The sequence below is a fragment of the Pogoniulus pusillus genome, chromosome 22 (assembly GCF_015220805.1).
Source record: "Pogoniulus pusillus isolate bPogPus1 chromosome 22, bPogPus1.pri, whole genome shotgun sequence".
NCBI classification, from domain to species: Eukaryota; Metazoa; Chordata; class Aves; order Piciformes; family Lybiidae; genus Pogoniulus; species Pogoniulus pusillus.
In genome coordinates, this window is record NC_087285.1 from 15,245,586 (window position 1) to 15,271,561 (window position 25,976).

The 25,976-nt window shown below is 57.8% G+C and overlaps 3 protein-coding genes across 3 annotated transcripts; all 3 read right to left on the reverse strand.

Annotated features, from left to right (window-relative positions):
- Positions 1 to 445: 445 nt before the first annotated feature.
- On the reverse strand, positions 446 to 16,816 carry LOC135185484 (PDZ and LIM domain protein 7-like). The gene is made up of 24 exons (XM_064162252.1): positions 16,699 to 16,816; positions 15,264 to 15,370; positions 11,562 to 11,713; positions 11,222 to 11,252; positions 9,566 to 9,582; positions 8,786 to 8,940; positions 8,435 to 8,471; positions 8,153 to 8,256; positions 7,933 to 8,098; positions 7,791 to 7,829; positions 7,515 to 7,669; positions 7,098 to 7,134; positions 6,434 to 6,472; positions 6,158 to 6,312; positions 5,795 to 5,831; positions 4,899 to 4,937; positions 4,624 to 4,778; positions 4,251 to 4,287; positions 3,142 to 3,200; positions 2,768 to 3,002; positions 2,510 to 2,690; positions 2,205 to 2,325; positions 1,619 to 1,734; positions 446 to 1,369 (listed from the first exon to the last, which is right to left on the reverse strand). Exons 2-24 carry the CDS (start codon positions 15,366 to 15,368, stop codon positions 1,283 to 1,285), a joined length of 2,259 nt encoding a protein of 752 aa, XP_064018322.1. The 5' UTR covers positions 15,369 to 15,370; positions 16,699 to 16,816; the 3' UTR covers positions 446 to 1,282.
- A 147-nt stretch (positions 16,817 to 16,963) lies between these two features.
- DOK3 (docking protein 3) lies at positions 16,964 to 20,126 on the reverse strand. The gene is made up of 5 exons (XM_064161875.1): positions 19,905 to 20,126; positions 18,305 to 18,598; positions 18,091 to 18,184; positions 17,833 to 18,005; positions 16,964 to 17,751 (listed from the first exon to the last, which is right to left on the reverse strand). Exons 1-5 carry the CDS (start codon positions 20,124 to 20,126, stop codon positions 17,020 to 17,022), a joined length of 1,515 nt encoding a protein of 504 aa, XP_064017945.1. The 3' UTR covers positions 16,964 to 17,019.
- Positions 19,656 to 25,908, reverse strand: DDX41 (DEAD-box helicase 41). The gene is made up of 17 exons (XM_064161874.1): positions 25,761 to 25,908; positions 25,588 to 25,686; positions 25,339 to 25,498; positions 25,184 to 25,258; positions 24,758 to 24,818; positions 24,069 to 24,205; positions 23,737 to 23,809; positions 23,413 to 23,566; positions 23,161 to 23,297; positions 22,803 to 22,965; positions 22,576 to 22,707; positions 22,344 to 22,415; positions 21,970 to 22,066; positions 21,493 to 21,642; positions 21,267 to 21,338; positions 20,965 to 21,075; positions 19,656 to 20,812 (listed from the first exon to the last, which is right to left on the reverse strand). The coding sequence occupies exons 1-17, from the start codon at positions 25,782 to 25,784 to the stop codon at positions 20,676 to 20,678; spliced, it is 1,854 nt and encodes a 617-aa protein (XP_064017944.1). The 5' UTR covers positions 25,785 to 25,908; the 3' UTR covers positions 19,656 to 20,675.
- Between the last annotated feature and the right edge of the window lie 68 nt (positions 25,909 to 25,976).

The window sequence follows — 25,976 nt, forward strand, 5'->3', positions numbered from 1 at the left end:
CTGCATCACATGAGTGAACGCTTGGCTGCTCCGAGACGGAGCACACCCAGAGCTGGCGCACATGGCCCATGCGCACGCCCTGACTTCTTGCCCCCTGCACAGGAGTAGCACTGAGGATGCAGCAGGGACCAGGAACACTGCCAGGTAAGGGGTGAGGAGGGGGCTGCATGATCCAACACCTGCCCCATGAGCCTTTGCCGCAGATTTGCCCTTCAGGTTATTTACTGCCTCCATTAGAAGTCCTACCCTACCATGGAGAGAGGGTAGGTGACATGAGGGGTCCAGCACTAGCTGATACAGACAGACAAATCCAAAGGGAAGGTTTTCCCTGGAAATGTGGAAGGAGCTGTGTCAGTCCCCAGGGGGGGAACAGGGCAAAGGCTGAGCATGACCTTCCCATCTGGCTACACCTCCCTCAGTGAAACCACAGACCTGTAGACAGCTAGCACTTGCAGAGAAGTGTTTATTAAAGGCACTAAAAGCACCGTGGCTACAGCAGCAGCAGTCTAACTGGAGAGTGTGGGTTTGGGAGGGGCACTTACAGGCCATGACAGCGGTGGCAGAGCACTCTTTGGTAGGAAGCCAAGCCCAAGCCTTGCAGAGCCCACCAGCCATCAGCACATGCTGTGAGCCCACAGCCAGGTGGGTTTGGTGTGCTGTGCTGAACCCCAGCACAGTCAGTATGGGGGTGCTGCCATATGCCATCCCACATACACTAGCCCAGGAAAACAGCAGGCCATCTGGGTTGGGACACATGAAGCTGACAGAGACAGGTAGGAATCCATGCCAGCAGTTGGAAGGGTGGCCAGGTGATTGCTGTAGGCAGGGCCCTGGCAGGGGAGCAGGGCTGAGTCTTCAGCCATGCGCTAAGCACACAGCAGGGAAAGTGGGGAGGCTGGCCCTCACCCACTCAGGGATGTGCTGGGACCATTCCTGCCCCAGCACTGAAGCTGCCAGGCAGATGGGCCCTAGCTGAGCAAAGGAGTAGCCCCTCCTGTGCCAGAACCTCCCCACCTCCAGCTTCAGCACAGCTGCAGCCACAATGCTGTGTGGCTTGAGGGCAGGAGACCCATGCAGTGTCCCACTGCCAGGGCTCCTAGGGCCAGTTGAGGAACACAGAAGCAGCCATCCAGCTATAAGGGGCTCTGGACCCAGCACTCTCCAGATGGAGCTGAGCCAGGGAAGAGGCAGGAACAACGAGTAGGGGCAAAGGCCCAGCAGCAGTGGAAAGAGGAGCATGCAGGGCCAGAGGCATGCGTGGGCACAGCAGAACTCCTGCCCCTCACACATGGGAGAAAGCATGGCTCTTGCAGAGCGGTTTGTCCTTCTTAGAGTAGAATGTCTTCCCTTCCAGGTTGGTCTGGCAGATCTGAGGAGGAGAGTGCAGGTGGTCAGGTCAGAGGGGCTGAAACAGTCCCAGAGTGCTCTCACCAAGGCCCAGGGCTCAGAACTGGCATCACATAGTGGCCAAGGAGCAGGAGGCTCAGAGCAGGGTCCCAAGACACCAGCACAGAGCCAAGTGAGGAAAATGTTATGTGAACAGGGACCCCACACCGGGGCACAACTGCCAGGGAGAGCCCCAGTGCCCATCAGCTGGGGAGGGAGGTACAGGGCTCACCGCACAGACGAAGCAAGTGTCATGCCAGCTGAATCCCAGCGCCTCCAGGAACCGGTCTCCAGCATCAATCTTGAAGTCACAGCCACGGCACTTGGTACCAAACATCTTCTCATAGTCTGTGAGGAAAGGCAGAGACCAGGTGATGCATGGCCCACAGGTCAGCGTCCCCAGAGGAGCAGGGCGGCAGCGCAGCCGAGATCCCACGAGCACAGCCTGTGGAAAATTCACTGACAGCCCCAGGACAGACAATGCCCAGGACACCCAGGAGAGATGCCTGTGCAGCACAGGGTGGCTGCAGGGAGAAGGCAAACCTCATCTCCCAGGATGCTGTGCTCGCCTTTGAGGTACATCCTCTGTCATCTCCATGGCAACACAGGAACAACTGCACTACCCAGTGGCAGCCAGGGAGGATTGGGATGGAATGTTCAGAACTGCAAAAGGGGGATCCCCACATTCCCTATGTCCCAGGGAGAGCCCTGCAGTGCAGGACAGCTCATGCCCCAGCCCTGTGGGCAGCTGCTGAGCCCTTATGGTGCCCCATGTCCCAGGGCCATGAAGAGTGACACACAGGGTCTCTGGGTCCTACCTCTCTCGCAGTAGGGCTGTCCCTCCTCCATGTAGAAGGCACGGTTGCGGATGGGAGTTTTGCAGGCAGCACACATGAAGCACTGCACATGCCAGGTCATCTTCAGTGCGTGCATGACCTCCTGAGGAGGAACCACTGTCAGCCAGGGCAGGACCACCCTGCGCCACAGGGGAGCCTCACCCAAGGCAGAAAGGGACATAGAGTGCCCATGGGATGGGATCAGGACAGGAAGAGGCAGAGCCAGGCACCTACAGGGGAATGGAGAGCAAGGACAGGAGGTGTGGGGCAGACTGAGGGACACTCACTCCGGTGATCTTCTTCTTGCACTTGGCACAGCTGGGTGCGTAGCGCGTATCATAGCACTTGGGGCAGAAGATGGAGCCTTTCTCCTCAAAGAAGCCACCCTCGTCCAGCACTTTCCTGCACTGGCAGCAGGTGAACTCCTCAGGGTGGTAATAATGCCCCAGTGCCACCAGGTACCGTCCCCTGTAGCAAGACAGAATCGCATCAGCCACACTGGGACCCAAGGCACTGGCATTTCAGCGGGGGTGGCCAGGGCTTACCTGATGACCTTGTTGCACTTGTAGCAGAGGGGGGTGCAGTTGGAACCCTCAGGGCCTTGCTGGGCTGCCTGCACGATGGAGCTGCGGTTCTGCATGGGGGTCGGCGTGACCGGCTGGCTGTGCTTGCTCACCACCGTACTGGTCTTGTCTGGGGCATAGCGCTCAGCAAACGACGGGTCTACAGCCCAGGGTGGGCGACTGGTAGGTCCAGGGGTTGCAGCAGGGGTCCTGGGGGCTGCACACACACTTAAGTCTCCAGAACAGCGCTCCAGATCCCTTGGCAGCCTCTTCACAGTGCTCATGGCTGCGCAAGCAGCATCCCCCAGCACCATCATCCCCCTCCCTCCTGAGCCCAGAGGAAATGTTTCGCTTACCCAGTCCTGGCTCAGTCTTCATTGCTGCTGCAGGGGACGGGTCCAGCACGGAAACCTGGCTACAGAACAAGCAGTTAATCCAGGTTGCTTCACTTGCTCTCACGGCCCAGCAGGCCTGTGCATGCAGGCAGCACCCCATCACCCCCACAGGCAGGCAGGAGTGTCTGGCCAAGCTCCCATGCTCAGCCATTAGCTGTTTTGGTGATAGAGTACCAAACACAGTGCCTTCAGCCTTGTAAAGATACAGCACTCCCAGGGTCTATGCCACCCATCACGGTGGTCTGGGAAGTAGATGCCTCCTAGGGTCCCACACCAAGCTCTGGATTGCTCCAGACTGACCAGAGACACTGGGGACCATACAGACCCCAGCTGCCTGCTTGTACATGATGGCCATCCCCATCCTCATCAGGGTGCAAAGATGCTTGGACCTGACACAAAATGAAGAGCCTCAGGGTCCTGGACTGGTGAAGCTGGGGCAAGGCTGGTCCTGGGAGAGGTAAGGTCTGTGACCCTTGGAGGGCTGCCAGCACTGGGCTTGGGCACAGGCAGGGCAAGCTGAGACCAGAGATGCAGGGCCCACTCAAAAGCAGGGATGGGGACAGAGGGAGAGCCAGCGGTGTTATGCCTCTTCTGGACAATGACAAAGAGACTATTACAAACCCAGGAGCATTTATTGGTGGCATAGCGAACCAGGTACAAGTGGGACCCAGCATTCACAGCACTAGGGCAGAAGACATCATGGATGAGGCAAAGGCAAAAAAGAGGGGCAATGTGCACCACCCCTGCACAGGGCAAGGAACAGACCCTCCCCAGCCTCAGCTTCCTTTCCTGCACCCACACAAGAGAAGCCAGTGACGCTTGCCCAGCTCTGCCCAGCCCCATGCTAGGCTCACAGAAAATTGTGTCCCAGAGGTACAGGCGCTGCTCACACACAACACCCCCAGCAAGGTGTTGCCAGTGCCATCAGCTGCCCCTAACCCACTGTGTTCAGGAAACCATGGCACAGATTGGCATCCCCAGCTTCTTGTCAGCCAGTGCCCAGAGGCCTGCATGGGACACACAGCCCTGCATGCAGGTCCTGGTGCCACCCTGGCACATGCTCCCCTTACCTGGGCTTTTTAACAAACACATCATCATGATCCTCCACTGAAAGCAGGAGAGAAAGGAGGAAACGGGGTCAGTCTGAGGCAACTGAGGCCCAAGAACAGGAAAGGAAGGAAAGAAAGAGACAAAAACCTCTCCTCCCTCTGCCCTCTCCTGCCCCAACACACAGCCCTGCCTAGCCACAGGGCAGAGTAAGGCCCCAGCCCGGCAACCACAAACCCACACATGGCCCCAGACAGCTAAGTCTCCCTGAAGTGTTGACTTGGGGCCAAAATCAAGCCCTAGTGCCACATTACTGCACAGCCTCTTTATTGGCTATCCCAGCAAAGCCAGGCACACCTGGGCAGCCAGGCAGCACCAGGTTCTGTAGGAACTTACTGCCATCTGTGCCCACCAGCTGGGCCAGTTTCTGGAAGGAGCGGGACTGGGAGGTCCCGGTGCGGGGCTGCCAGTCCTCAGCATCCTCTATCAGCCGCAACTTCCCAGGGTCACACACAGGGGTGCTGGGGGACACCAGCAGCTGTGGGGGCTGCCTGTGAGTGACAGAAGGCAGGTGCTCAGCCAGCACCATGCACAGGCCCTGCTTTGACACAGGGCAGTGATCCCAATCTGCCCTCAAACATGCTGACTCCCCCGCCAGACCCAGCACTCACCACTGCTCCCCTGTGCCCAAACTGGATCCACGGGCATCCCTGTGGCAGCACAAAAACGGCGGCACAGCAGTCAATGCCTGACCCACGGCTCAGCCCATCCCTTCTAACTGCACCACCAGCCCCACAGAGGCATAAGCCCCACGAAGATGCCAGCAGCATTCATTCCAGTACGTACAAGTACCTCACTGCCCCATGGGACATCATGCCCCAGGCACTTCCCGGCACCTCCCAAAATCCCTAGCAAGGTGCTGCCAGTGCCATCAGCTACCCACACCCACTGTGTCCAGTACACCATGCTGACATTGGTCCCTCTCAGCTCAGTGTCAGCAGTGCTTAGCGGGTCCTGCCCAGCACATCTGGCATAGAGACAGCCCAGTATGGGGACGGCATGGTTGGAAACAGCCTGCCTGACAGGACCCTCCTGAAGTGACAGTCAGAATAGTGGCTAAGCATTGGCGGTGCCTGTTATGAGGCAAGCACAGGGTGAGCTCTGCAGCTCTGTCAACAGCTTGTCTCTAGGAAAAGTACAGAGAGGTAACAGGAGGCTGGAGAAGGAGAAAAGCAAAAGGAACAGAGTGGAGAGCTTCCCAGAATCATCTCTAATAGTGACGGCAAAGGCAAACCTGCTGGTGGCACACATCCACTCTGCCCAGTCACCTGGCAGCCCCACACTAGGTACACAGGACATCATGACCCAAGTCTAGGTGCTATCCAGCATCTTCCCACACCCCTAGGCCAGACTCCCCCAGTGGTAGCATCCTCCAGCCCTCATTTATCCGAGAGACCACAATGCAGCTTGGTCTTCCCAGCTGAGCACCAGCAGTGCCCAAGGCTTGCATGGGACATGCAGCCTTGTGTACTGCTCTTGCTGCTGTCCTGGCACATGCTCCCCTTACCTGGGTGTTTTAACAAGCTCATCCTCATGATCCTCAACTGAGTGCAGCAGGAGAAAAAGGAGAAGACAGGGTCAGTCTGCAGCATCTGATGCTCAGGGACAAAAGGAAGGGAAACAAGGAAAAGGAGGAAAACCAACTTCTCCTGCCTCAACACACAGCCCTGACCAGACACAGAGCAGACCATGACTCCAGCCCAATGGCACTACCACAAGCCCATGCACAGCCTCAGGTAGTTCCCATGGCTCAGCCACCACAGGGGAACAACACAGGGTCAAGGCCAAGTCTCCTGCTGCCACATCACCACATAGCCTCTGCTAGGCACACCTGGGCAGTCAGGCAGCACCAGGTTCTGTGGGAACTTACTGCTGTCTGCGCCCACCAGCTGGGCCAGTCTGCGGAAGGAGCGGGACTGAGAGCTCCAAACGCTGGGCTGCCAGTCCTCAGCATCCTCTAACAGCCGCAACTTTTCGGGGTCACACACAGGGGTGCTGGGAGACTCCACTGGCTGTGGGGGCTGCCTGTGAGTGACAGAAGGCAGGTGCTCAGCCAGCACCAGGCACAAGCCCTGCTTTGGCAGAGGGCAGTGATCTAAAATCTGCCCTCAAACACGCTGACCCCCTCACCAGACCCAGCACTCACCGCTGCTTCCCTGTGCCTGAGCTGGGCCCACGGGCATCCCTGTGGCATCAGAAAATGTGGTAGCACAATGGTCAAGTGTTTGACCCACGGCTCAGCCCACCCCTCCCATACATGTCACCAGCCCTGCAGAAGCACAAGCCCCATGAAGATGCCAGCAGCATTCACTCCAGACCAGCCTTGCAGCCACTTCACAGCACCACAGGATACCGTGCCTCAGGCTCAGGCACTTCTCAGCACCTCCCAACACCCCCAAGAAGGCATCGGTGCAAACAGCTGCTCCTACCCACTGTGTCCACTACACCATGCTGCCATTTGCCCTTCTCAGCACGGTGTTAGCAGTGCCCAGTGGGTCCTGCCCAGAACACCCAGTACAGGGACAACCCAGTGTAGAGACAACTTGGCAAAGGACAGCCTGCCTGGCAGGCACGTGCCCAGTTAGGATACTTCTGAGGTGACAGTCTAAGTGCTGGCAGTGTCTGTTGTGCAGCTTTGTCAACAACTTGGCGCTAGGAAGAGAGAGAGGATAGAGAAGAAACAGCAACAGGGTCAAGAGCTGCCCCAAAGTCACAAGCAGCAAGAGTGAGCATAAATGAGCCAAGTGGGCTGAGCCCTATGTAGGCACACTCGTGGCTGCTGATGCTGCCCTGGCAAACACTCCCCTTACCTGGGCTTTTTAACAAGCTCATCCTCATGATCCTCCACTGAATTCAGTAAGAGAAAAAGGAGGACATATGGTTAAGGGTGCAGCAACTAAGGCGCAGGGATGAGAAAGAAAGCAAGGAAGGGAAGGCAAAGAAGCAAATCTGACCTCTCACCCTGCAACCCTCCTGCCCCAACACACAGCCCTGCCCAGCCACAGGGCAGAGTATGGTCCCAGCCCAGCAACCACAAACCCAGACATGGCCCCAGGCAGCTCCTGAAAGCTTAGTCTCCCTGAAGACTGAGCCCACTGAAGGCCCCCTGACTTGGGGCCAAAATCAAGCCCTAGTGCCACATTACTGCACAGCCTCTTTATTGGCTATCCCAGCAAAGCCAGGCACACCTGGGCAGCCAGGCAGCACCAGGTTCTGTAGGAACTTACTGCCATCTGTGCCCACCAGCTGGGCCAGTTTCTGGAAGGAGCGGGACTGGGAGGTCCCGGTGCGGGGCTGCCAGTCCTCAGCATCCTCTATCAGCCGCAACTTCCCAGGGTCACACACAGGGGTGCTGGGGGACACCAGCAGCTGTGGGGGCTGCCTGTGAGTGACAGAAGGCAGATGCTCAGCCAGCACCATGCACAGGCCCTGCTTTGACACAGGGCAGTGATCCCAAATCTGCCCTCAAACACGCTGACTCCCTCACCAGACCCAGCACTCACCACTGCTCCCCTGTGCCCAAACTGGATCCACGGGCATCCCTGTGGCAGCACAAAAACGGCGGCACAGCAGTCAATGCCTGACCCACGGCTCAGCCCATCCCACACACACTACAAATCCCAAGCAGAAGCTAGTGACACTCACCCATCTCGACCTGAGTGCCCCACAGCAGACTCATATAACATCGTGCCCCAGGTCCTGGTGCTGCCCAGCACCTCCCAGTGCCCCCAGTAAGGTGTTGTGCCAGTGCTATCAGCCTCCTCCAGATCACATTTGCTCAAGAAGTTATGGTGCAGCTCATCCTCCCCAGCTCACTGCCAACAGTGCCAGCACATCCTGCCCAGCACACCCAGGACAGGGATACCCTGTCTGGGACAGCCTGCCTCGTAGGTGCATGCCTTGCCAGGATAGTCCCCAAAGTGAGAGTCTGAACAGTGGGTGAGAGGTGTCAGTGCCTGACATGTGGCTCTGCCAACAGCTCAGCTCTAAAGAGGACACAGAAGGAGAAAAATAAGAAATAGCAATAGGGCAAAGAGCTGCCCCAGATTCACCACAAGCAGTGTGCACAAACCATTTGAGGGGCTGATCCCAAAGTGGGCACCCTCACGGCTGCTGCTGCTGCCATCCTGGCATACACTCCCCTTACCTGGGCTTTTTAACAAGCTCATCCTCGTGATCCTCCACTGAGTGCAGCAAGAGAGAAAGGAGGAGACAGGGTCAGTCAGCAATAACCAAGGCTCAGGGAGAGCAAGAAGAGAAAGGAGGAAAACTGATCTCTCCTGCCCAAACACACAGCCCCAGCCCAGTAGCACCATGATGAGCCCACACACAGATCCAGGTAGTTCCCACCAGCTCAACTGCTCCAGAGCAGCCACAGCAGGCCAAAACTAAGGCTATGGTATCATGATGTGCCACAACCTTTAAACAGCTCCAGCTGCCCTAGCAAAGGCTTACACCCCTGGGCAGCCAGGCAGTGCCAGGCCCTGTGGGAACTTACTGCCATCTGTGCCCGTCAGCCGGGCCAGTTTGAGGAAGGAGCGGGACTGAGAGGTGCCAGTGCGGGGTCGCCAATCCTCAGCATCCTCTATCAGCCTCAACTTTTCAGGGTCATAGACAGGTGTGCTAGGAAGCTCCAGCGGCTGCAGAGGCTGCCTGCGTGTGACAGAGCTGTCTGTCAAATCTGACAGATCCCCACCCACAGCATCACCACCATGAGAATGCTCCACACCTCCCCCAGCACAGAACCACAGCATACCAGTACCTGAGATACCATACACTACCTTACTCCCCACATCCCCTACTACCCCTCCACATAGTAAAGGTTTGTTAAGGACTGAGACAAGACTGACCACCATTCCTGACAGTCTGAGACTGGCCCTAAGGACCAGAAGTAAAAAATACACTGCAAGAATAAGCCAAGGCCAAAAATCCATTAGCAGTGGAGCTGCATGGAGTCCAATAAGTATTTATGGTGCTCATGGCAGTGCCAGCCTCCTGGCTGGCCCTGGGCAAGGTGGCCAGCATAACCCAGCAGCAGTTGCTCAACTGAGTCGTGTGTCAGTGAAGGAACCACACACAAGGACACTCCAGGACCCTAGCAGCCAGCAGAGACAGGCAGCACTGCCCCTTCAGGCTGAAGACAGCTTGCTGTCAGGAGTCACCCACCCAGAAGGGCAGAGTAGCATATGCTGCCTGTCTCCAGGCCCTACAGAATGGGGCACTAGCAGGGAGGAGGTGTGCAGGGAAGACAGAGAGAGCAGACAAAAGGCTTACTGACATGTCAAGGCTCAGCACCTGTAAGGGAGAGAGAAAGACAAAGGGAGGAGAGAAAGAAAGAAAAAGGAAGGTGAAATTAGATGTGTAGTACATAAGTTTCCAGAGCTCACCTATAATCTGCAGTGGTTCCCCTGCTCCTAAGACTCATGCTCAGCTCACCCAGGGCTGGGAGCACACTGGGATGCAAGAGCAGATGCCAACAGACTAGAACTCCCACAGTCCCCCAAGACAGACCTCGGTGCCCAAGATAGCTGTGGCCACATTACCCCAATCAGTGCCCAATTTCAGGGCACCATGGCAGCTCCCAGCAGGAGGGGCAGGGATTGGCAGCTGTCTGACACACAGCAGCCAGGTGGGCAGTCTGCAGAGATGGGAGCTTCTTCCCTGTGAGCAGGACAAAGATGGCACTGCATAGAGGTCAAGGGCTTCTTTTTAAGCATCCTGTCCTGTCATCAGGGGACCAGCAGGATGTGCCCGACTGGGCACCGCTTGGTGACCACAACTCAGCCACCACTTCCCTGCCACTGTAGACACCAGCAAGCATCCTGGTACAATTCCTGTGCCACATGGGTCTCCTGACATGTCCCCAAGACAGGGATCAGCACGTGCACGGCTGCGTGTCCCCACAGACGACAATCCTGTTACACCACCTCAGCACCAGCCATCAGGGAACCCTGGCGTGGGCACTGTTGCCCACTCCCACCCATAGGTGCCAGGCATGCAAGGCGCAGCAGGATCGGGCAGCGGGCTCCCCCCCAATCCTCGGGGAGCAGGATGGACAGCAACATACCCATTGTGCTGGGGGGTGCAGGTGGGCACCAGGGGCGCATACGTCACAGGTTTCGTCACCAGCCCGGGCGGTGGGTTCGGAGGTGAGCTGGCCCCGAAGGGCCGAGCTGTTTTGTTGAGGGTGGTGCTGGGAGCGAAGTTATATTTCAGGGGTTCAGAGCAGGGGAGTGAGTCCTGAGCAAGACAAAACACACAGACACAGGCTCACACGTCAAGCAGCATGCAAGGGGCAGCCCCGGGCCAGGCAGCGCAGCAAACAGCCAGGTAAGAAAGCTGGACAGCACGTGCACCTCAGATGCCAGGCTGGTATCTATCTCTGCCGGGCACCTGGCCCAGGAACAGCCGGTCACAAGCCCAGCCCAAGGGTCGTAGGAGCATTCGTGCGCACCTTGGACACTCGCTGCTGCCCGTGGCAGGGCAGTGCATGCACACACACACACACAGAATCATAGAATTCACTGATCACAACCACTCCGTGGCACAAGGCTGAACGCATGTGGGCGACTTCCATCCAGGAGCCACCAGTCACTGGCCCCAGCCCTGCCTCCCCGTGCCAGGGCACTCCCTAGCATATGGGGCCCAGAGGCTGCTGAACCTCCTTCCCTATGTTTACCTCTCCTACACCACTGCCCACACCTAGCAGGGTCAAGGACAGGCAGCGTCCGGGGGCCTGCTGGACAGACCCCACTCCCTCTGATCCCTGAAGTGCCAGGAGTCAGAGCTGCTCCTCCAGTAGGAAGTTTTTCAGCCTTTCAAACACACCCCAGCCCCCTCAGGACCAAAGTTCATTTGTCTGTCTATGCTCAGAGACTCCCCCTCCCTTGACACAAGGCTAAGCTGCTGCTGCAGCGCCCAGGGCAACACGTACCTTCTGTGGCTTCCCCATCTGGTTCTGGGTTCTGCAAGAGAGAAGACAGATGGGCAAGTGCTGGAACTGGCCCACCCACTGCCACGATACTAGTACCCCAGGGATACAGCACCTGCCTGGGGGAGCCACAAAGCCACAACTTGCTGGCACTGCCCCATGGCTTGCAGGCGAGTGCTGGCAACCAAGCTAAGGCTCATCCAGCCAAGAGCCTTTGGACCCAGTTGTAGGCTGCCAAGCTCCAAACAAGGAGGCAATGATACTGAGATAGCGATGCCAAGAAATGGCACTAAGGAGAGCGGCCATGCCAGCACCGCAAGTTTGCAGGTCCCATGACTCCTACCTGCTCAGAGTGAGAGACAGCCTGTCCCCGCAGGCACGGATCCTGTTCTGGGCCTCGATGTGTGTCATGGAGCTGGTGCTCTCCCCATCGATGTACAGCACCCAGTCGCCCACTCCCACACCAGCCTGGGCTGCCTTCCCGCCTGGTGTCAGCTGCAGGACAGAGAGTCAGGGAGAGCCAGGCCAGCCAAGCAGTGACAGGAGAGCAGTGGGACACACTTATCTCACAAAAGCTGAGGTCTGCTAGGACGCAGGCTCTCTCCCACAAAGTATGGCCCACTACAGGACACCCACACAGGCCTGACCCACAGGGATGCAGGGAGCCTGGAACACCCCACTGTGTTTCCCAGCACCTTATCCCAGAGCAACTCTTCCCCTTTGCAACAGTAGAGTGCTCAGCACTACCCCAGGGCACTGCCCAGCCCCTGCACTCTGGCACAGCCGGGAGCACCCCGCAGCCCCATCCCCATGACTCAAACAATGGAGGCAGTACTAGCTCAGCCTTGGCAGGAGGCCTGGCTGACCCTGAGAGCCATCCCCACAGTGGGAAGGCAGCAGAGTGAGTCAGGGCCCAACGAGCAGCCCACATCTTGTTGCAAACCACAGGCATGTCCAGCCCTTCTCCTGAGTTGAGGTGGGGGACAGAGAAGGCATCCCCTAGATGCTCTCCACAGCCACCCACACTCACGTCCCATTCCCCTCCCAGCAGACATTACCTCATCCCCACAGAGGAGGCACCAGCTCCCACCCACACTGCTTCCCCTGACCTCGCCCCGCTAGAGCAGCGTGGAGCACGGCCACAGGTTCTCATCTAGCCATGGTGCTGGGAACATGCCTTGCCCCTGAAGTGGCTCTACTGCACGGCTCTACACCAGCCCAGTGCTGGGAAGCAGAGGCTGCCTTCCCCTCCTGATAAGGATGCACAGCCAAAGGCGAGCAGGGCCCCAAACACGGTATGCAGCTTCCAGCCACTGACAGACAGACAGACGTAGGCAGGCTGCAGCCATTCCTGCTTCTCCAGCAAGGAAGAACTTGAGGCGCTTGGACTTGGACCAAGTATTTCCTCAAGTCTTGTTTGACATGAACATAAAAGGAGCGAGCCAGATTCCCAGCACCATCAGAAGAATGAAAAATCCCTATTCCTGGAGTTCTGGCTCCTCCTTGCCCCTGTGCAGGGCCCAGCTTGCCCCAGAGTCAGGCTTTCCCTCCCCACACCAACACCAACCCTCCACATAAAGCAAAGCACTACGCCTGGGCAGGGCACGGCCTGGCTCCATCTATATCCCAATGCCATGTCCAGTGGAATGTGGATAATCCCTCCTCTGGTCCCTCCATGCCACCCAGCACCCACTCCTTCTGCCTGGCACAGGGAGATGGCTAGGCAGCAAGAGGCACCAGCCTGCTGCTGGCCGCATAGTTGCAAGCCCCAGCTTGCTGCCCTGGAGGGTTGGGGAAGACATGGGGTGGCTGCATAGGTTTGGAGGCAAGAGCTGGAGCTGGGAGAGGTTTTCACACAGCTGCCCCGGAAGGGGAGAGCACAGTAGCCTGTGTCACACAGCCACACCCAGCCTGGCCAGCACCACCATGCTCCCCTTCCCTCTCTGCACCAGCAGGCCAGAAAACCCCTTTGGCAGGTGCCAGCCCAGCCAGGAGCCATGGCAGTGCCAGCCCTCCCACTTCCTGCCTAGTCCTGCTACCCAGGGCTTGCTTCCTCCCCTCCGCCCAGCCAGTTCTTTGTTCTATGTCTACCTCCCATCACCACACCCAGCAAGATGCCCACTGGACATCCCTGTTCAGGGCTCATGTACCCCAAAAAGCCTTTCATCCAACACAGAGGGTAGCCTCACCCACACGGGCCACATCCCCATCACCTCCTACCTGCAGATGCTGGGATGTGCCACGTAGCACCCAGCTGCCCAGACACCAGTCCATATCCTGGCTCCACTGTGAGCAGTTTAGGACTACAATCTCACAGCTTGCCTGGCCAAGGTGTCAGGATCCCAGAACAGCTCCTTGCCACAAGAAATGCATGCAGAGAGCCAGCATGGCACCTCTTCTGTGTGACCACCAAGCTGAAGCAGCTTCACAGCTCCCCTAGTAGAGTCACAGCAACAGACACAGCTGAAAGCCAAAGCATGAGCCAGTGCTGTTCTCAGTGCCGCTTTCCCCTTCTGCTCCCAGGCCTCACAAAGCAGGACCTCACCACAGCCCTTAAAGCCTAGGGCAGGATGCATCCTTCCAGCCTGTTCTGGCAAGCCCACACCTGACAGGACAGCCTGTCCTGCTGCTCCAGGCAAGCAGTGGCCAAGGACAGTAGCATGCTCCAGGCAGAAGCTTTAGGGCTGGGGATGCCACTAGGATATGCAGCAGCTTTAAGACTCAGTCTGACAGGGTGCTGGGCCACCTCGTTCCAATCATACTATTACCTATGAAAGGTCAGACTAGATGATACTTAAGGTCCATTCTAGCCTTACATGCTATAATTCCTCCTCTTAGACAGAGCCCACTGCCCTCCACAGAGCCCAACCTTCCTAGAGAGGCCCCAAAAAGCTGGATATGCCCCTTGGGAACATTCTTGCTGCTCCTGCCCACTCTGCCCAGGGTGGCAAAGCTGGTCTGCCCATGCAGCGGGTCGCTGCCTCATGAGGTTCCTGCTCTGGGCCCTGGGAGGCTCCTCCGTCCAACCAGATCCTTTGTTAAGTGCTGGCTAGCAGCCAAGAGAAACATTTTTCAGAGAATAAACTCGCTGAAGCCATCTCTGCATGCTCGGCAGAGATCAGCAGGCCCCGGGGCAGCAGCTGCGCTGGCTACTCCAGCCTCGCACTGCACCCTCGGGGTCCGTGCTCCATGCCAGGGTTCTGTGGGGTCCCATGTGCCCCAGGACACAAGCAGGGTGCTGGGGTCATGCAGGCGGAAGGTCTGCACGCAGCACTCAGTGCCACAGGCAAAACTGTCCTTTGAGAAAGCCTCTGTGCCAGCTGCTCAAGCATCAGCTACACAGGCAACGCAGGCACATTCCAAGGCTTATAAGGCAATTGCATGGCCAGTGCTGCAACCAGCAGCCACCTAGGGACAGGGACCCACACAAACCCAGGGGCCAGTCCTGGCCTGGCCAAGTACTGCACAAGGAACAGCCTCTCACCAGATGCCTCAGCCACAACCAGCTAGCAGCACAATAGGTCGTGCTGCAGAAACGAGCTGGTTTTACGGAGGGAGTCATGTCCCAGTGCAGGCAGCAGCACAGGCTTCCTCCTCCTCCTCCTCCTCTCTCTGCTCATTTTGAGAGCTAGTTTAGGTGCAGAGCTGGGATCCATGCAGTGAGAGGAAGGGCAGAAGGGCACAAGCCAGGTCCCAGGATGCAGAGCCCAGCATCAGGGTGCACACCAGGAGACCAGACTCACAGCTCTAAGATGGTGAAAGCAACTCCCCTCCTCCTATGGTGAGCTCTGGAAGGAGCCTCCCCTGCCCCCTCCAGCAGACAGAGTGACTTTGCAGAGGCTGTGCAGCACTTCGTGTCTGTTGCAGTCTGCTGCCCGGAACACCCCCATGCCGGATTGCAGATGATAAGGCACCAAGGAGGCTATACAGAGCCAGGCAGGACAGGATGCAGTACTTCCCTAGCCCCAGCTCATCTGCATCCCCCACATGGCTCTGCCTCAGCCACCAAGACACAGGAGGAAGAACGGGTATCAGCTTCTCTTACCCTGGAAATGGAAAGCGGCATGCTGAAATCCTTCCCTCCTTGCAGCCTGAAGCCCCACGGTGCTGGCCCATTCAACATCACCTTATAAGACTCCATGTCGCCCATCTCTGGAGGGAAAGAGGTGTGATCCTGGCATTAGGGTACACGGGAAGAATGCTGGCATAATAGAGAGGGACGGTGTCTAGCAGGACGGTGCAGAAGACAGGTCACATTTCTAGCTGTAACTCCACCCTGACCGTCCTACACTGTGGTTAGAGGCGCACCCCAAATCTATCAACATCTCTTCCAGCGGTGTGAGAGCTGAGGGGGCCAGACTAACACTGGCTAGTGCCAGAAAGTCAGGCACAGCCCTGCTGCCTCCCATGGGCTCTGCTCTCCTTCTCCCAAAACCAAGATGTGCTCTCCCGTGTGGCAGTCCAGAAACTCTCATTGCTGAAAATCAAGACCATTTCAGATTGCACAGAAGCAACAGCAGGTATGGAATGGGCACTAGAGGTGTTTTTGCCGAGTGAGGTAACAGTAGCAGCAGCAGCAAGGGAGCTGTACGATACCACCCAAGGCGCCTGGCAGGCAGGCAGGCAGGCTGGTGCTCCAGCAGCCGGCCGAGCAGATGCCACCTGGGAGCGAGCCCATCTCCACACACGGAGCCGAGACTCCGGCGGGGAGGGAATTCCAGTGATCCCCTGCCTGCCAGGGCCGTGCTGACAGCTGTCAGCTGCCCAAGCCTCCGAGCAGACAGACCAGCTCTCGACTCCAAGCCACCCCTCACCTGAAAAGAGCCAAGGCCCCTGAGAAGCCCCTCAGGATTTTCGTCCTGCCGCAGGCAGGATGGGGACAGGGCCAGCGCCGGGTACCCTGGGCCCTTGCCACTCCTCTCACAAGGAACCGGGGGCTCTCGGCTGGGGAGCGGCGCAGGCTGCAGGGCCGGGGGCCAGCGTGCCCCCGCTCACTGCGGGCCGGTGCGGGCTATATAAGGCGTGTAAGACGACACCAGCGCTCTCCCCGCTCGGGAGGGCCGGAGGAGGGCTGCGTGTCAGGCATTCCCGGCAGCCGTGCAAGCCCCAGCTCGGCGCCGCGACCGGAGCGGGCGAGCAGGCAGACCCTCGCAGGGCTCAGGCTGGAGAACATCAGCACCCCCAAGCCCTTCTAGTCGTTAAGCGGCCGCCAGGCCGGCACACTGGTCCTGCCCATCGGGTTCTCAAGGCCCCGCTCTTAATCCCGCCCCGTGGGAACCCCCAAACCCCGCTCCCCATCCCGTGCCTCACCGTTTCCCTTCCTTGGGACGGTGAACCTCAGCCCTACCCGACACGGGCCCAACCCCAGCCAACCGCCTTTCCTCAGACCCAGGCCCCAGCCCTGTACCCCTCATGACTGTGCCACCCCTGGCAGAGGACGAGGACTCAGCCGTGCCGCAGTCCAGCCCTCCCACACTTACCTGCGGCCAGCCGTGCCCCGGACCGCGGGGCTGAGCGGGCGGCGGCACGGCAGCGTGCAGCGAGGCACCGGCGGCCCCGGGACTCAAGCGCCAGCAGCACCCGCCCAGGCCCCTCCTTATATCGGATCACTGGGGGCAGAGCCGGCGGCGGCACGGCCAATCACCGCCTGCGCCTGCCTGCCGGGGCGAGCACGGCGGCGCCCCCTGGTGGGCAGACGCGGATTACCCCCACCCTGCCCCGCTTGCCAGCACCAGCAGAGACGAGTCCGTTCCAGGCTGTTTATTCTCCGCACCGTACCACCGAAGCGCATGGGAGCCGGTTCAGGGCCAGTCCCGGGGGCCAGGGGTCTCCCGACTGAGCAGTCGCACAATTTTGGCCCGGAGGTTACTCTGGGGTTTGGGCCCAGGACGCCCCGGGTGCACCTCCTGCTCCCCACGGCCCCAGCACTGTTCCAGGGGCTGGGGGCTACCCCGTGGCAGCTGGGCTAAGGCGACCTGGTTGTCGTAGATAGGGCCCACCTCACTGCTATGGCCCTCGGGAGCCTGCCGGCACTCCAGCTCCCACTGCCTTTCCTCCTCTGCTTCCTCCTCCTGTGCCCGGGCTGGGCCCAGCTCCGAAGTGAAGATGTTCTCATAGAGATGCTCAGGGGCTTTCCCCACAGCCCAGGGCTCACTACAGGCTGGCTGCCCTGGTGTAAAGAGAGCCTGCTGGCCCCGGGCAATGGAAGCGTAGACAATAGGGCCTGTACCCTCTGCCTCAGGGCAGTGAAGGAGGCTGGTGGGAAGGTGGGAGGGAGGTTGTGTCCCCCCCAGGGACAGGTTAGGCTTGAGCTCCTCGGCCCTGGGGCCCCATGGCTGGTGTGAGAGGCCTTGTACTGAGAGCTGGGATTCCGAGGCACAGAAGAGCTGGGAGTCTGCATCGTCCTTGCCCTGCCGCTGGCAGGCAATGGCAACAGCCACAGCCCGGCACAGCTCCAGCGCCCATGGGGTACTGAAGGTGAAGGTGCCCTCGCCAGACTCACTGCGACGACCAGCCTCAAAGGAGAAGACACTCTGTGGAGACACAGGGCAGGGTGAAGGGCTGGCCCTCACCTTGGGCAGCCATCAGCCCCGATTAATGAGGGGGGCACTCACCTGGTCCTGGCCAAACTTGCGGAGGAAGGGGTAGGGCCAGGTGAGTAGGGGCTGTCGGGACTGAGGATCCTTCAACGTCAGGCTCTGTGGAAGGGCTGAGAGCAGGTAATGCCCTTGCAGGCCACAGTGGGTAGCTGCATCCGTCTGGACAACCAGCACTGGGAATTCAGTCACTACATGAGTAAAGCAAGGTGGGGGTCAGCACTGCAGCACTAAGCTGGGACCCACTCCAGCCCTATCCACTGCTCTTGTACGTACGCTCCTGCCAGGAGGTGTAGAGGGAGTTCTCCTCCATAGGGACAACAGGGCTGGGCTGGCTCTTTGCACTGCTTTGCACTGACTCCTTTGTGCCCTGAAACAAAGCAATGTAAGTGCAGTACTTGGACCAGGTGAGCACAAGCTTCGCTGCTTGCCGCTGCACACCCGAGCCCCTTAGTAGGAGGGGTCCTAGCTGTACTGGACTTCATGGTACCTGGAAAGCCAGCTGACAGAGCTGAGTGATCCACTCATCCCTCTCTTCTGCTGCCAGCAAATAGCTCTTCTCTGTGGTGTTGAGGTAGAAGGCAGCAGTGGCTTTGGGGCAGCTCTCAGCGTCTGCTGGGCCCACAGAAACACAGTCTGAGAGGCGAATGACCCGGCGGGCACAGCGGCGCTGGGAGGTCTTCTCCAGCGCAGTGCCGTCGTCCCGCACATCGAACTTCTCCATGCGGGCCACACCGTAGGAGCTGGCAGCGAAAAGCTGGGCTCGCATCTTCCTCCAGGACCTCTGGGGCATGGGAAGGACACACCAAGGTCATAGGCAGGGAAAAAAAGGGTCAGCAAAGAGCTGCCTGCTGCGTCTTCACAGTGCTGCCCTCTGTGCAGGGCCAGCAGTATACAGTAAGAGCTATATGAGGCAGGAGGGGGCACAGCGTATACTGGCCAACAGCTGCTGGGAGTTGCAGGAGGGCACAGATAGCCAAAGCCCCCTGCAGACCTCCACATCTGTGAGGCAGGACAATCCCAGAGCTAGACTGAGGGGTAGTGAGCTCAGCTTGGTTTGCTGGGTGAGTCACTCTCATTCCCCACTTGCTGAGCACCAAGTCCCCCTCTGTTCACTCCTGCAAGTGCTGGCCTACTGCTGCTGCAGCTGAGCTCTTGAGCTGTTCTCAAGATAGACCCTGATGCAAATTAAAGCCATTTTGAGCTAGTGGGGCTCCTACTGGCAGCCTCACATCTGCTGAGCATGGCCAGGCCCTGTAGCTTACAGCTTGCTTCCTCCCAGGGGAGGCTCTCTGGCACCAGCACCTTCCCAGCCTGTCATGGGATAGAGGAGTTGCATGCCCCCGCACACCTCAAAAGCACAGCAGAGCCTCCACCCTGCAGAAACCAGACACAGCTGAACACCCAAAATACCCACTACCATCAGCTCCCCTGCCTCCTACACCCAGGGCACCAGTCCTGCACACGAGGGCCCTGCTTGCTCCAGCTCCAGGACTCTGCTCTCGCTAGGTGAGGTCAGTGTGATCACAGCCCAGCATATCCACTGAGCCCCCTATCAGGAGGTACCTCACCCACCACAGCAGAAGGGATGCCACTAAGTCATGGTCCAACACCCACCTCACAGCTCCCTGGAGCTTTGACCTTGAAGAGAGTCCCATTATGTTGCCCACGCTACATCCAGAGGGCTAGAGCACTCGATGCCCACTCCAAGGGCACATGGCAGCCAACAAAGCCCTGTGGATGGCACTGGCACCCCAGAGCTTTGCTGGCAGAAGGTTGGGGACAGTCATGTCCCATGCACCTGGGGTGCCCCAGTCCCACACACACGCTGAAGCTGCAGCTCATTAGCAGAGATTTATTGTTTCATTGTAAATTGTGTGGCGACCAAGCAAGAAGAAGGGGCAAACCCAAAAAAGTGCCTGGAAGGATGAGTCTGCTCAGCCACAGGCAGAGCCCAGGGCCTCCCCAGGGCATCTCTGAGAGATCTGGTTCTAGTACTCTTCCCAGACTGCCAAAGGCCCAGTCCCAGCCCTGGCATCAAGACAGATGAGGGCAAACCCTCTACCCAGTGCCCCAGATCAAATCTTTACCTTTCCAAATTTGCTGTGGTGCACATAGAGGATTCCATCCTTCACAGGTTCCTCCATAGGCCCAGTGCTGCCCTGGCAGACAGCACAATGTTCAGCGACTTGAGCTACCAGCAGCAGAGAAAACGTGACTGCTGCAGCTGAAGCAACTGCATGGGGCAGACTTCCTTCTCTCAGAGACTTCCCCTTTCTGGTGTGTGGGATGAGGGGCAGAGGCTGGGCCATAGGAGGTGTCCATCTGTCTCTCTGCCCTCCCCCTTACACAAGGGCAGTGGGGCAGAACACGCACAGGCAGAGCGCAGGAAGCACTGTGGGGGCCGCCCAACACCAGCACAGCACCTTGGCCCAGCTGTGTGTTTGGGGGATATGGAACAGCCATCAGCTGAGAATCAACAAAACCAAGTTAGGGGAATGGTCCTGGAGGAGTTGAGGTACTTTGGAGAGGATCAACACAAAATCCTGGCCACATGACTGCTGGCTGAGGCACCACAAGCTAAGCACAGACCAGTTGCTCCACCTGGGGCTTCCTCCTTCCCTCAGGCACCACCACCTGCTTGCCCAACTTGCCACTGACGTAAATGCCTGTTGCAGCACAGCTCCAAAGATTTCCTCCCAGGGCAAGAGCTTCGTCAGGCTGAGCTGGCAACAGCCCTGGTGGCCAAATGCCTGGAAAGGCGGGGGCACAGCTGTGCAGGACAGGCATCTGGGAACTGCCCTGCCTGAAAGGGCTTAAAGGCCCACAAAGGGGGAGTGTAGGGCAGCATAGTCCCCAGGCTAGAAGTCCATAGAGCTGTGGGCCAGGTAGTCCTTGCGGCCGATGTTGCTGACTTGCTTGGTCTGCATGGCCTCCAGCTTGGGGCAGTCAGTGATGCGATGGCCCAGGCCACCACAGAAGGCACAGCCCCGCTCATCTGCAATGACAGAGAGGTGGTCAGGGAAAGCTGTTCCATGCCAGGAGAGGTCCCCCCTACTCCAGAAGCTGCAGCACCAGGCTGTCCACATGGCTGGGCAATACCGGTCCCAGTGCAGGTAGAACCCACCTGGGGACCCCAGGGTCTCTCACCTCCAATGTCAAGCATGGTCTCATCTCCACAGTGCAGCACCTGGAGCACAGGTGGCACCTTCTGCTTTGCCTCCAGGAGCAGGGCCTTCAGGTCCATCAGTACCGATTCATCTGGGGAGAGAGACATAGATGAGACAGTGCCTGTGCAGGCGTGGGGGAAATTGCCATGTCTCCCCTTCATGGCTCATCGTGACTATCTCTGATTGCTTGGGCACAGCCCCACTACCAAGGTAGAGGCAGCTCCACCACCTCCATCTTGCCTCATACAGACACAGTTGCCCCAGCCCCAAGCCATTTCTCACCACAGGCCTTGTTGATGAAGGTGGTGGCAATGCCAGTGTTGCCTGAACGGCCTGTACGCCCGATACGGTGAACTGCAGAGAAAGAGACAGGATCAGACCTGAGTGAGTGTGACGTGACAGACCACCCCTGTCCCTGGCCACTGCAGAGATAAGAGGAAAGCTTTGCTTGCCTCTGCACTCCCCACCACCATGTACTCATTGGTCCCCTATGCGGCCCAGTCCTCACCATAGTTCTCAATCTCCTCTGGCATATCGTAGTTGATGACGTGCTGGATGGCTGGGAAGTCCAGGCCCTTGGATGCGACATCGGTGGCAACCAGAACATCCTTCTTCCCATCCCGGAAGGCCTCGATGGCTTTTGTCCTTTCCTCCTGATCTGCAAATGCCCAGCAGAGAAGATCAGCAAGAGCAGAGCTCCCAAGTCCTACCTACTGCAACAACCACTATGGCCTCAGAGCCAAGCTCCCTTGGTGAGAGAGCCCACACAGCCTTTCCCCAGAAGACCTCTAGGTCCCAAAGGGACCTGCACTATGGTTATGCGTACCACATACAATGCAGTGCTTGCTCCTGTCACTGCCACAGCCTGTCCTCTCTCCACTAAACTGCTGCAAGTGAGACTTCCCACAGTGCAGAAGGAGGATCAAGCAAAGCCACAGTGCAGGCCCTCCCCAAGACCCAGGCCTCCCCCAAGGCCCTCACTGACCTTTTCCTCCATGGATGGCCACAGCCTCCACACCCTTGAGCAGCAGGTACTCGTGGATCGCATCAACATCTGCCTTCTTCTCTGCAAAGATCAGCACCTGCAGCAGCACAGACACAGTGGAAGAGCTGACTTTCTGCAAGCTGGCACTGCCAGAACTAGCACAACCCCTCAGGAAACCCACTCCCTCTTGCTGAAGGGAGTACACAACAGCTCTGGGCCCAAGAGTAAGCACAGCTTATCCACATGCCTATGCCACCCATGACAGAGCCCAACAGCATTACAGCCCCATTACCAGCTCCACCTGCATCCTGGGGCTGAATGTGCCCATGCTGTGTCTAGCCATGCTGCCAGGGCAGTCAGAGTGCACTACTCACAGGTGGTGGGGTCTTCTGCAGGCACTCTAGGAGGTACACCATCTTGGCCTCCTCTTTCACGTATTCCACTTCCTAGAAACAACCACAGAGATGAGTCAGGCACACAGGAGGGAAACTGCTATCACTTGGTATCTCTTCACCTTTTGGGAACCCCAAAACAAGGAGTGCATCAACTGTCCTTAAGAACAGTGCTGCCTGCCCACAGTCACGGTGAAGCTTCTGAGTATCTCACCTGCACAACATCCAGGCTGGCAGCACCTGCTCGCCCAACATTAATAGTGATGGGCTTCACCAGGGCACTCTTAGCAAAGTTCTGGATCTTCTTGGGCATTGTTGCACTGAACAGGAGGGTTTGCCGCTGGCCCTGCACAAGGAACACAGTATGGTAAGGATTTAGCACTCAAATGGGTTGGTGCAAGGATTGAGCTTCTGAGTGCTCATATTGTGCCAGCTCAGTACCTTGAAGTAGGAGAAGATGGTACGGATGTCACCCTCAAAGCCCATATCAATCATCCTGTCAGCCTCATCCAAGGCCAAGTAACGACAGATGTCCAGGCTCACCATCTTCTTCTGCAGCAGGTCCATCAGGCGACCAGGGGTTGCCACCATCATATGAACACCACTACAGGACAAGAGAAGGCATCAGACCCTTGTATTCCCACCCTATGCAGCAACACATAGGGAAAGCAACATCCACTTGGCACATCATTTTTTGCCCCTACACCTTCCTGAGGCCACCCATCCAAGGAGTCACCTCTCAGCTGTCTGCTAGAGCACAGCTTCAGGCCCACAATCCCCCTAATCCAGAAGAGCTTACTGTTTGATTGTCTCCATCTGCTCCTTGACAGACATGCCCCCGATGCAAAGGGCACAGCGCAGTGGAGGGAAGCCATCCTCCTGCAGCAGGCGACAGTAGTACTCAATGATGCCATGGGTCTGACGGGCCAGCTCCCGCTGCAGAGATAAAATTTACTCATTCCTACATTTTCATAGAGGGAGGATTTGGGATTGCCACTGAAGATGTCAGTCAAAGCGCACTCTCACACATCACCATGCCTCTGACACTCACTGAGGGACAGATGATGAGTCCATAGGGTCCCTCTCGCTTGGAAAATGGCAGCCGCTTCTCCTGCTCCAGGCAGAACATGATCACTGGGAGGGTGAACACCAAGGTCTTCCCAGAGCCAGTAAAGGCAATGCCAATCATGTCCCTTCCTGAGAGGCTGATAGAGAAACAGGGACAGTGGTGAGGGGAAGCACTCTACTGAATGGCTCAGATGTCCAGGGCTGAGCAAGGTGACAGGTTGCATCTGTCACTAGGGAAAAGCACCCAGTTCACAGCACTGGGCAGGCTGCAGGGAAGTGGGCATTGGCTCTGGGACAGAGCACTTACATGGTAGGGATGCCTTGGATCTGTATGGGTGTGGGCTGCTGGATTCCTTTTTTCTTCAGGCCCCTTAGGATAGCTGTCAGGATACAAGGGACAGGCACATTCATGACCTGAAGTCTTCCCTCTTTCCTTCCTACTCACGTCCTAAGAGCAGCTCTTCCACCAGTGACAAACACTTCTCAAGCCAACAATTAGGTGATGCAGTCACTGCTGGGAATTCAAGCTGCAACCACTCTAACACTAAGCATTAAAGGTCCAACAGCCTGTCTCACTGACTCACACTTTCCAAGAGACCACTGCCCTGTGTGCCTTGACAGGCCCCTCTCCTTGCCCACCTGCTGGGAACTTCATCTCCTTGAAGCTCTTAATGGGGGGGGGAATGCTTTCCCCCTCCACCAGGATGTGGTACTTCTTGCGCACACGATCATGCCGTGCCTCTGTCATGCCCAGGATGTATCTAGGTGCTCTCCAGCTGCAACACCAACAGAGAAAAGTCATGCCATAGAATGAGGCTGGGACTGCAGGGCTAGTAACCACCACGGGGAACTCCCTGTGGGCCCAAATACCCCAGGCAAAACAGGTTAATTCCAAGGGACTTCCTGGTGTGAACAGAGGAGCAGATTTAAACCAGCTCCATGCATTAAATATTTCCCTTAAGTCTGAGGAAGAAGTCCCAAGCTAACAGCTGAGAATAGCTTACAGATGATGAATGGAACATGTCAAAATCTCACACTGCCTAGAGCAGCACTGGTCCAGTGGGTTGCCTTAGTCTCTTTCTCTAGCTTAGTTGCCTGCAGGATACAGATTCAACTCCATCCTTCAGCTTTGACGTAGAAGTGCTCCAGCAAACCTTACTGTATATAAAACACCCATAACAACTCAGCAGCCTTTGATACAGTGTAAGAAGCCAGAGAGCAGAGAAAGAAAACACAGCAGCCACAGAGCAGTGCTCCTCCTGCAAGGCTGCGTGGCCTCTAGTTCTCTTTAGCCGTCAGAAAGACAATCTATATACTGTAAAACTCACCTGGTTTTAATTGGATCATCATAGGTGATGCCTTTTGCCATCTCCTTCACTGACATCAGAGCTGCAAGAAGAAAGCTGACGTCAGTGCAAACTCTCCATCTCCAGGTATGTTCAATATCAGCAGAGAACCACTTGGGCAAACCATTTAGGAGACTATATCTGGAGGGAGAGGAGGAAAAGAGCACCCCTAGCAGCAACTCTGGGTACAAGAACACCAAGTTCTGCAGCCTACTATACCTAGAAACCTGCCATAGAAATGTCTCATCTAAGCCAGGCAATCAAGATGCTAACCATGGGGTCCTGTTATGATCTCCTGTCCCATCCCTGTGTGTGAACAGCCCTGAGTATTGCAAAGTAAGCAATATCCTTACTGCTGTCCAGACAGCTCAGCAGGCAAGCCGCAGATATGAAGCTTCCACAACTCACCTCGGCCCTCTGCCACACTCTCAAGGATCTTCTCTTCCTCCTTCAGCTGTTTCTCCTTGGCTGACTCCTTCCGCGCTGAAGGGAAGAATTCAGGGACCAGTGAGGTTTCAGTTGCTCCAAAAGCCACTTGGCCCTACAGCCAGCCACTCCCTTACCTTCTGCCTTCTCTTTGAGGTGCTGGTGCTGGTCCAGCAAGCTGATGTTAGACTGGGGCCCCAGCGGGATGTCATCTTCGTCACCCCGCTGCTCACTCTCGCTGTCTCGCTGCTCCTCCTCTGACACCACTTTCCGCCGCATCTGCAGCAGCTTCTGCAGCTGAAAGAAAGCAGGTCGAGACAGACTGAGGGGACGTGCGTCGGGAGGGGCGCTCGGAGCCCTCTCTCGCCAGCGCCGGGCCCCGTTACCATCTGCTGCTTGCGCTGCTTGACGGGCACGTAGGGCACATAGTCTTCATCATCCTCCCCGGACAAGTCAGACGTCTCTGCCGCCTCCTCTCGCTGCCTCTGCAGGGAGACGAGAGGTGAGGCAGGCCCGGGACACTCACCCTCGGTCCCCCATGGTTGTCGGTAGCGCCTACCTTCCGCTCAGCCCCGGCCTCCATGGCGCCGTCTCCGCGCAACAGCGGCGCTGCCCCGGAGGTGCATCCGGAGCGCAGGAAGTGACGCCCCTGGGGCGGCAGCGGAGGCCGGGCCCGAGGAGCCTCCGCGCCAGCCACGCGTGTGCGAAAGCGGCGTGGCCGTACCCGCCCACCCCCTACAGCGCCTCGGCCCCGCGCAGGGCGGCAGAAAGCAGC